The sequence below is a fragment of the Carettochelys insculpta genome, chromosome 3, assembly GCF_033958435.1.
Source record: "Carettochelys insculpta isolate YL-2023 chromosome 3, ASM3395843v1, whole genome shotgun sequence".
In the NCBI taxonomy this organism is placed as follows: Eukaryota; Metazoa; Chordata; order Testudines; family Carettochelyidae; genus Carettochelys; species Carettochelys insculpta.
The window spans coordinates 1,374,864-1,385,899 of NC_134139.1; the positions used below are offsets into that span (position 1 = coordinate 1,374,864).

At 41.4% G+C, this 11,036-nt stretch overlaps 1 protein-coding gene across 1 annotated transcript in view; it reads left to right on the forward strand.

Moving 5' to 3' along the window:
- The window catches only part of HNRNPLL (heterogeneous nuclear ribonucleoprotein L like), a 40,046-nt gene extending 32,289 nt beyond the window's left edge, over window positions 1-7,757 (forward strand). Inside the window, exons 8-13 of the mRNA XM_074989190.1 lie at window positions 652-869; window positions 1,676-1,797; window positions 2,302-2,503; window positions 4,103-4,160; window positions 4,250-4,348; window positions 6,550-7,757. Coding sequence (XP_074845291.1) covers window positions 652-869; window positions 1,676-1,797; window positions 2,302-2,503; window positions 4,103-4,160; window positions 4,250-4,348; window positions 6,550-6,605 — 755 coding nt within the window. The 3' untranslated portion in view covers window positions 6,606-7,757. The remainder of the gene's footprint in view (window positions 1-651; window positions 870-1,675; window positions 1,798-2,301; window positions 2,504-4,102; window positions 4,161-4,249; window positions 4,349-6,549) is intronic.
- The last annotated feature ends 3,279 nt before the right edge of the window (window positions 7,758-11,036 follow it).

The window sequence follows — 11,036 nt, forward strand, 5'->3', positions numbered from 1 at the left end:
GAAAAACCCTGAGTGCCTTGCCTCTTAGCCATTCTAATCTCATCTGGCCTCAAGCTAGAATTTCAAATTTCATTTCCCTTTGCGGAGGCATGATGCTCTCCTAAAAGTGGACAGAAGGTTTATTAAGAGGACCTATGGGGATTTTTTGTGGGCTGGCCTGGGAGTGGTGTGTTTAAAGAGATCAATATTGGTAGAGGAAAAGCAGCCTACTGTGGTACTGATGCTACAGTTTGACATAGGCTGTTGTGGTTGCATCCAGCAAATTTCAACATCAAGGCCCAAGTGAGAATCCGTTGCTGGATTCAAAATATTAGGCTTATCCTCCAAGGGGCAAGCACGTTAGCAGGTAACTTCTAAGAGCACAATAGCCAGCATTGTTCTTTAAATATTATTTTCAACTTGTGCTATTTCACTGAATGGTCAGTATCAGAGAAATTAATTGAACATTAAAACTTAAGCATTGAGGAAAAACCTTTGAAGATGGAAGGGGTGGAAATAAATAGCATGGTCTGAATCCTTTTTGAGCTAGAAACAGTTCAACTAGTAAATTACAAAGAATTCTCAGTGGATAGTGTCCCTTTAAATCAAGCATTTGGATAGTGAGATGTTTATGCTGAGTAATGTTTAACCTGATCCCTCTCATTTCTTTAGGGTCACATGGTCCTTTGTTACCTTTACCAAGCCGATATCGAATGGGATCTCGGGATACGCCAGAGCTTGTTGCTTACCCACTACCCCAGGCTTCCTCCTCTTACATGCATGGTGGAAACCCTTCTGGCTCAGTTGTCATGGTTAGTGGGTTGCATCAGCTAAAGATGAATTGTTCGAGGGTCTTCAACCTCTTCTGCTTGTATGGAAATATTGAGAAGGTAAAACACTTTATTAGGAACTTAACTGAGTTGGGTTGAGTAGAAACACTGTCTAATGGTGGGATTTAAGGGCTGCAAACAGCTTATTTTCTAGATACAATAAGGTCTCAGGGTACACGAGCCCAGAGTACGCGACACCAGTCTTAATCAGCTGACTCCCGATTCCTCCAGTAAACCCTGGAAATGCATGATTTCTAGTTGCGCTTAACTTGCTCCCTGCCCCCTCCAGGTCTGCACAACCCCAGCTCAGCCTGTCCCCATGCCCCCCATCTCCGCTCACCCGCATGCCCACCTCTGGCTCTAGCTCACCACCCCTCAGGCATGACTCTGGCTCAGCCTTCCCCACTCTCGTTCAACCCCCCTGCCAGCTCACCACCTCTCATGCGCAGCTCTGGTTCAAACCCCTCACATGTGGCCACGGTTCAAGCCCCCCACAGACCAGCTTACCACCTGAACGGGGCTCCAGCTCACCACCCCTGTGCACAGCTCTGGCTCAACTCCACCCCCTGCCCACCTCCAATGGCCCCAACCCACTGCCAGGCTTAACGCTCCCCAACCCCCCCCCCCCACCCCAGGATTTACCTTTCTGCTGCTTCCCCAGCTGCAGAACCTGTGTTGCATCGGGGGGGGAAAGCTGGACTCCCACTTACGCCAGATTCAGGTTACGCAAGGGTCTGCTGTATATAGTAACTGATACTAGGAGAAACTTTATGTTGTCATGGAACAACTTGTCAACAGAACTTGAAAAATTCTTAAGTAGCCAGTTCCTTTGAGCTGCATTGTCACTTACTCTTTAACTATTTTAGGTAAAATTTATGAAGACTATTCCAGGCACAGCATTGGTAGAAATGGGTGATGAGTATGCTGTAGAAAGAGCTGTTACGCATCTCAACAATGTCAAGTTATTTGGGAAGAGGCTTAATGTCTGGTAAATATGTAGTTTGTCATGCTTACAGTTCACTTTCAGGTGTGCTCCGACGGCAAAATGTCAGTCTCCTATTGCTACAACTGGCTGACACCTCACAAAAATTTTCCGAGTATTCAGATAATTGGAGTAAGATTCTTGAGGTGGTAAATATCAGTGGGGCCTCAGAAAGGTTGTTGGGTATTCGTTATATAAATCTGCAAGATATAAACCAGATGTACATGCACTATGTAATTTTTAACACTATAGGACATGCCTTGTTAAACATACTTGACTTAATATGCAAAAACAGTAGCTAATTCTGACAGTCATTAATTACTGCTATATCTGTCAACCCTTCTCCCAACATTAAAAAGGTTAATAGATACTTTTTTTCACATTGCTGCAAGTGAAGTGTATATAATCTTTTGGGTTCTGAGGCAAGGAAAAAGCCTATGTTAGAAGTGTTTTGAACTGTTTCACTTGAAACAGAGTTTTATTTCTTGCCTATGTGTCATTAAATCTCAGTGTGTCCAAGCAGCACTCAGTAGTTCCGAGTCAAATATTTGAGCTGGAGGATGGTACAAGCAGTTACAAGGATTTTGCCATGAGCAAGAATAATCGCTTTACCAGTGCTGGCCAAGCATCCAAGAATATAATCCAGCCACCCTCCTGTGTGCTTCATTATTATAATGTACCCCTGTGTGTGACTGAAGAAACCTTTGTAAAGGTAGGAAAGCCAAACTTTGGTCATTTCTTATCTCGTTATAATTCTCAAAGCTACCCTCCTGATTCATATGGGTAATTGTGCAGATACTTAGCCAGGATATAAGTAGTTTGAAATATTCACATTGGTGGGTTTGTTCACTTCATTGTTCCACAAATAAGCTCGGCAAGTCAGTTGATTGATCTGTCAAATGATGTCAATGGCATACCTATGTAATATGGGCAAATATTGTCATTCACTTCAGTGGGATACCTGGATGTCGGCAGTGGACTCCTTTTTGAGTTCATCATGGTGCTGTGTGTTGGCAAACCTATCTAAATGCTTTGATAACACACTTCCTTACATGTTAATGCCGTTGGCTTGGGGGAAAAGATGACCGGACAAAGTGAAGCATCTGGAGGGTGTGTGAGTGTACATATAAAGTTGGTCAGAGGTGTGTAATTGGTATAGCTTCTCATCAGTGTACCGTGTGCTTTACAAAGCACATTGAATAAGTTGAGCCCTTGTTCCTACCCCAAAGAGCTAACAATTAAATCTGATTAGCCAAGCATACAGAAGTAACTGAAGGGAATGATGGGGGAGAGGAGGTCTCAGTTGTTAGACCTTGTCCCATCACACAAGATAGTATTTCATTTTTTTTCTTTTGTAACTATTCATTTTTAAATGTTAGGTTAACATTTAACAGTTGCTACAAAGGTAATTATTTTAGTTTACAGAACTTCATTTAATTGGGTTTCATGCTTTTCTGAGTTGAAATTAACTCAATTGAGTAATCTTGTAAGTAGGCACATTTCTCTAAAAGGCTAAGCCTATTGAAGGCCAGAAAGTCTCTTTTTTTACTATAGTTCTAAAAATTAGTTCTTTAAAACTTTTGTGGGGTTTTTTTTTTTTTTGGACAATATCTGATCAGTTATTTTTGGTCAACCCCAGCCTGTAGTTTCCAGGATGTTTTATTATATTCTGGTAGTGCCGAGAAGCCCCAATCAGGATAGGCTGGACTGTGCTAAATACAGTACAAACAAATACATGCAGTCTCTGTTGCAAAGAAAAAGAACCATAGTGTGGCTGCAGCTGGCCTGGATCAGCTGAATCAGGCTCGCAAAGCTAAAAATTCTGTGTGTGGACATTTTTAGCCCTGCAACCTGACCCCCATGAGCCAAATGAGGTAACCTGCGCCAGCTGCGGCTGTTCAATTTCTGTGTAGATGCTCACAGAGTTTACAAACTTAAGCATATTATAATCCTCTTGAATAACCTATTTTATAAATTACTGGAAACTCTCTTTAGAAGGCTGCATGTTTTTGTCTTCTATGCCTATGCACCTGGATAGGCAGCAGCTAACACTTCGTGTTAGAAAATGGTTATGTTCACAAGTTTCTCATGCATTTCTCACAACAGAAGGGGTCTTCCCCCCCCCCGCCCCCTTCAGTGTGATGTGCCACTTACAAATGTAGAGAATACACAGTAAAATGCACCTCTCTTCTGCCTAGCACAAGAGGTTTTTTAGCTTAGTGCCTGTTGGTCACTTTTTTAGTATTTGGGAATGGACATTTCATTCTTCACTTTGGTCATATTTTCATCTCTTCTTTTATTCCTTGGGCAGCTGTGCGATGACCACGAAGTTCTCACTTTCATCAAGTATAAAGTGTTTGATCCGAAACGTAAGTAAATAGTTGTTTTTCAAATAAAATTCATGTTTTAAAATTACTTGTTCTGGGAACAAGAAGTTCTGACTCTCCTGTTCTACCAGCTTCTGCCAAAACACTCTCTGGTCTGCTGGAATGGGAATGCAAGACAGATGCGGTAGAGGCCCTCACTGTACTTAATCACTACCAGATCAGAGTCCCAAGTAAGTCATTCTATTTAAAACTTCTTTTAAAATAAATTGCTGTTAAAAATGTATTTCCCTCTGATTTTCCCCCATTCATATTGTATCTTTTCTGTGAGAAGTGTTTCAGGTGCAAATAAATCTGTGAAATGTGCAGCTTGAAAAAACAAATATGTCTTTTGTGATTTTACTTCATTATGTGCTCCAGTGATAAGGTTCCTAATGTGTTTTCCAGCTTTCTCAATAATGGGTGCCAAGATTTCAGCTAACTACAGGAAGGCTAACAAAAATGGAGACCCTTTAGAGGCTAGCTGCAGCACTTGTGATGTCTGTATAGGGTGAAACATGATCAAAGGGTTGAGAACCACTGGGTGTTCACACTAATTTCTCTCACAGAGCTCCTGTCTCTCTGCGGGCATGCTCTCAGAAAGGGGGTAAATACAACGACTGCAGCTAAAATACAATTCACCATCTTACTAAAACATTCTTATTGAAATTAAAATGAAAATAAATGGGGAAATCTAATCTGTATGTTCTCTAAAGCCTAGAACTCAAGTATTGGCTGATTTTAATTACTTCGAAACAAAAATAAAAAAAACAAAATTGGAGATACACATCTGGAACTGGAAGAAACCTCTGGAGATCATCTTGTCTAGTCCCCTGCCCTCTTGGCAGGACCAAGCACCATCCCTGGCATCTGTTTGCCCAGATCACTAAGTGGCCTCCTCAAGGATTGAGCTCACAACGCCGGATTTAGCAGTCCAATGCTCAAACCACTGAGCTGTCCCTCCCTCTGTTTAATTCATTACAGCAGAGAGGGACTTAAAATACTCAGTTTAACCTGCTGCTCTAAAAAAAGAATTTTTTTTTACAGATTCCATTTCCTCTTAACAAATTACAAAGCCAAGGAAATCTGGTTTCCTTTTAAACTGATAGAAATGAGACTGCAGTTGCCTGTACAATAAACCCTCAAAATACGCAGCTTCAAGTTGTGCGTGACTCGCTTTAATGCAAATTAAACACACCTTGAACCTGCTCTGTGGCCCCTTCCCCCTACTATTCCCCAGCTGTGTGGCTGTTAGGCTGACAGCTGCACGGCTGGGGAATGGTAGGGGGAAGGGGCAGCTGCAGGCAGCTAGGCAAGCTGAAAGCCTTCTCCCTGCCTTCCCTCAGTGGCGCAGCTGTCAGGATAATAGCTGTGCCACTGGAGGAGGGCAGGGAGAAGCACCCAGGAAACTGACCAGCCCTGGTGGGCTGATCAGTTTCTGAGTCTCGCAAGTGGAGGGGAGCTGGGAACCAAGGGGCAGTCTGGTTCTCAACTGCCCTTCCCTAGTGGAACTGGGAAACTGACCAGCGATGAGCTAGTCAGTTTCCTGGATGCCTACAGCAGCAAGGAGAAGGAAACCAGGCTGCTCCCTCATTCCCGGCTCCCCACTACTCTGGGAGCCAGGAGAACACACCTTTCAGTCTTTGGTATTGATTTACTGAGGACCATCATGGATCGGAAGGAGCGAGGAAGAAAATTTCCCTTTGTCCTTTCTTAATAAAGAACCAACACAAGGTCTTTCCCCTGTTTTCTTTAAGTTTAGCAAAACAATATTAAAACTTGAAGCATTGACCAATATTTAGTGAACTAAAATTATCCAGGGTGGGCTGCTCCATTAGAACAAAGACACCATGATTTCCCAGAGGTGTAAATGCATGCTGTCCTGTAGCTGCCCTGTACAGCACAACAGCAGCCTCTGTCAAAGAGAGGGAGATCTGTCTACAGACGATAGCTTTCTTGGTCAAGAAAGGATGAAATTGTTTATCCAATTTGCTACTCTGCCTTCGACAGCAGTTTCACCTTTCTCCTGCTTGTCACTTTCCTTGAACATCCACTTCTTCTTGGCTTAGAAATTCTTCTTAAATGTCGCTTTCATAAATCCTCCAGTGGAAGCCATTAATAATGGGGGCACTTTTTTCTAAATATTAGTCAGTTTTCTGCACACGTGTGAGCTTAACTGTCATTTTATATGGCAGACTAGAAGATGCCACCATTCTATAAATGAGCTCTACTTCTAAAGGACCTTGTGACGTGGAGACCTTGGAGTACCTGTAAAATTAAAACAAACATACAAACAAAAAATGTCTGTGTCAGGCAGCATATGCTCTCATACCTTACAAAACTGTGTACAAGAACATTTATTCTGAATACCTAAATACTACCTTATTTCCCACAGATGGCTCTAATCCTTACACCTTGAAGCTTTGCTTCTCTACTTCATCACATTTATAAAGGGAAGAAGAAAACATGAGGTGCTATATTCACCTTGATTTGCAAGTTTGAAACTACATTTCATTCAGAAGCTCTAAAATTGTTGCTCGAATGTTGTCTCATCTCCACGTACCTCTAGTGTCTCCTATCTTGTTTTATAATAAATGGATGTTTCTTCATAAACACAGTACAGATTCTCTTTTTGCCTCTGAAGACTACAAAAAGTTTGTTTTTCACTATATTGTAATTAGTACCTACAAATATTCGAGAGTCTTGCAGATATCTTATGCAAAGATACTGTGTAATATTTCAAACCTTAAAACTTCAGTTGTTTTAATCCAGTCATGAAGTAATTTGCATTTTCAGTAATGTTTAAAAGATTAGCAAGTATTTTTCTGTCATCGACTTAATTGGCAGATAAATTCTACGTGAAGTAGTTCTGTTTCTGTTTACATGTTTAGGTTACTAAGTTTGTTGGAATTATTATTAATAAAATAAGTTTGTATTTCTAAAATATTCTTGTTAGGTTAACATTGTTCACGTATTGAATTTTCAGTAGCATAGACTTACCTGATTTATATTTAAAAAAAAAAAACCCATAGACTATTAAGTACATTTATACAGTGTGCATTCAAATTTACTTAAAATGGAGGTGGTTTTTAAGACCATTTTCCATTGCATTGGCATGATATCTATTACTAGTCTCATCTTGGGTGTCTTTTTAAAATTAAAGTTTCAATCCTCAGTCAACGTGAGGTTTTTTTGCCTTTTAACTTCAGGTAAATTTAAATTTTCAGTGCTTATCTATCCTCGTGGTAGCTTAAGGTTTTCTTATATTGCCATAATATATTAAAAACTAGAAGTGAGAGCCTGGCAAAATAAACAGGCATTGGAGAGAAGAAATGGGCTTTTCCCCTTGTAAGATTTACCAAAACATGTCACATACTGGGAGACACTGTTCTTAACTCACAGTTGGGATCCTTGTTCATGTTATTTCCTTATGTCTGATTCAACACTACGCTTTATCATGGACCAGAAAAGGAATCTTACGTTAAGTAATAACGGAGAGTAAGCTGTGCTTGTCTATACACTATCAAAACAATAAGCAGTCAAGTAGCACTTTAAAGACTAGCAAAATGGTTTATTAGGTGAGCTTTCGTGGGACAGACCCACTTCTTCAGACCATAGCCAGATCAGAACAGACTCAATATTTAAGGCACAGAGAACCAAAAACAGTAAGCAAGGAGGACAAATCAGAAAAAGATAATCAAGGTGAGCAAATCAAAGAGTGGAGGGGTGGGGGGGAAGGTCAAGAATTAGACTGAGCCAAGTATGCAGACAAGCCCCTATAGTGACTCAAAGTTCCCATCACTATTTAAACCATGCGTTAATGTGTCGAATTTGAATATAAAAGCCACCTGGGCTGTTTCTCTTTCCAAAACGGTGTGATAACACTGTTACTGAAGAAGAATTATCGCACCGTTTTGGAAAGAGAAACAGCCCAGCTGGCTTTTATATTCAAATTCAACACATTAACGCATGGTTTAAATAGTGATGGGAACTTTCTGAGTCACTATAGGGGCTTGTCTGCATACTTGGCTCAGTCTAATTCTTGACCTTCCCCCCCTCACCCTTCCACTCTCTGATTTGCTCACCTTGATTATTTTTTTCTGATTTGTCCTCCTTGCTTACTGTTTTTGGTTCTCTGTGCCTTAAATATTGAGTCTGTTCTGGTCTGGCTATGGTCTGAAGAAGTGGGTCTGTCCCACGAAAGCTCACCTAATAAACCATTTTGCTAGTCTTTAAAGTGCTACTTGACTGTTTTTTTTGTTACGTTAAGTAGGTGTGATTATCTTTCCATGTGTATTAGTGTAAATTGAGTATAACTCAGTTGGAGTCAATGGAATTACGTTGTATAAAATCAATAAGATCAGAATTGGTCCAGTTTTTTTCTGACCACTTCCCAGTGTGCAGCATTTTATTGAACCATAGACATTACATGGGAAAGACCTACTGATTGGGTTCTTCACTTTGTCTGTCTGCCAGTGCAGGATTGTTCAGGCAGTACGCTTCCTAGTGGTGTGTGCAAACAGAGTATACCACCCTTCCTTACAAGAGAATTCTGCAGCCTATAGCATCTGGTTCTGAGTCTGCATTTGCTGATATTCAGACTAGAATTTCCGCATTCTTAGGTTAGCTACAACAAATGCCATGCTAGCCACAAAACCAGTCAAATATTGGGCAGCATTTGTACGTAGGCCCAAACATTCCAATCCCTTCCGTAAAATGTGCAGCCCCTCCTCTGCTTCCTCTTCAAAACAAGGTCCTTCGTTCCTCTTCCACCAGTCTGAGTGGCCAGTAGAAACCTGTGCCTTTCTCACAGTGTTCCCATTGAGTTGTTTTAGTTTGTATTTGCCATTGGTAGCAGTGTAGTTCTAACAGTTGAGATAGTTTGTAGTTTAATATTAGAATAATGCCACTTCATGGTGTCTACTCGGTGTTCAGGATGAATTACGTTAAAGAATTCAGGTCTTTTAAAACTGCACCTTATATGATGGTAAAATGACCTTGCTGGACCACTGTTTCTAGTGCCTGAGGTGCTCTGGTTAGAAGCATCTTCCCTATAGCTGTTCAGCCTGGAGTGAGAACAAAGAGGCAGTCAGCCTCAAGGTAAATCCTCTCAGAGGAGGGTACATCAAATAGAAATCACTTTACTCAGAGTCTCGGAACAGGGCATGCCTTTAGACATGCTTATACTGCAGAGATATGACTGCAGCATGTGTGCACATACCAAAGACATCTTAAATCTAGCTAGTTCGAAACAAGAGTAGTGAAGCTCTAGCAGCATGGGCTGTAGAGCTCCGTCCTGGACCCTGTGAATGTACTCCTGGGGTTAGCCCAAGCTTCCTCAGCTTCCTTTCTATTGCCGTTCGAGCTAGTTAGTTCAGAACTAAATTGGGTATGTCTAGGTAAGCTGCACTCATGCCTCTAATTGCAGTATAAACAATATCCTGAATGGGGGGTGGATGTGAAGCCCCTGTGCCTCTCTTCTCCTGAGAGTGTCGTCTGGTCCATCAGCAAGCTGAGCGTCAGCATCAGTCTTTATTGTCATACAAACAAATTGCTTCACAGTGGAGTGGACAATCCTTGAGCCTGAAATGACAGTAGTGTCTGTTAGAGATCAGAGCTGGTCTCCTTAGTCCATGTGAGTTCTAGAGTACATGTGGTCCAGTTTTTTGGAGAGAGAGACAATAATGGGTGGTGGTGGGAGGACCCAGAACAGTGAATGTTGCTGTATAAAAGACTTAATTTTTAAACCAACTGCACCCTCACCATAAAACACATCCTACTGTGTGTTTCAGTATAGAAGTGAAGGATGGCACTTTTAAAATTAAGCATCAGCTATAGCCATATTATTGGAGGGGAAGAATAAAATATTGACAGAAGATAGATAATTTCCTTATGGCAAAAACAAAACATTCTCTAATCCACGTGAAGATGATGTCTTTACATGCAAGGACGAAGAAGGGTTTGTGGTATTTCTCTTCCCTGCGCTGTCATCAAATTGTAGCTCGGGCGAATGAAGGGGGAGTTAAAAGAAAATATTCAGGAGAGTATGCTGTTAGGTAACGTGGTCTGATTGTAGTGTCACAAAGTGTCATTGTGGGGGCTGTTCTGACACTAGCTGAACACCTCCCCTTTTACAATTAAATGTAATTTTCTCCTCTTCCTTTGGTGTGGGTTTCTTTCCGTGTCTGCAGAATTTTATTTTATTTGATTCTATTGTTGTATTCCAGCAGGAGGCATTTGCTTTCTCGCAAATGCAATGGAGTCTTTAAACACAGCAATACCAATACATGAATCACAGACTGAACCATCCTTCCCTTCCCACCCCGCCCCCACACCCAGAAGTGCATAGAACAGCTCTTACTTAATCTTTTGCAGAGAATATGCATTATCCTTGCCTCTGCATCCACATTTCCTTCCTTTTGCACTCCACTCTTTCTGTTATAAGCGACATAGGGGGCTAGGTCTTATGAGCCACCAGTTGGAGAAGTGATATAATGAGCTGGAGAAAGGGAGACTATGTTCTCTGCTTTCTCCTGACTTTTGACAAAATTAGTCTGTAAGGAATCTTGTGTAAAATGACGTAGCTGTGTTTGGGCGGGTTTGGTTGTCAGTTGTTCCTCTGCTTGAAAACAGTGGGAGCCAGATTCTGATCTCATTGGGTGGAAGTGGTTCCATTAACTTCAGAGGAGTCACTCCAGCTTCACACAAGTGTAACAATGTAAAATCCATTGCATAAATTTTGAACTAAGGAGTAAATCCTGCTTCCCATTGGTGTGAATGCACAGGCTGCCTAGCTATGGAAGGGTTGCTTCTGCCTTTCCACAGAACTGCAGAACTTGGTGTGGGCCTGTAGCAACAGTACATGTTCCCTGTACAACGTGG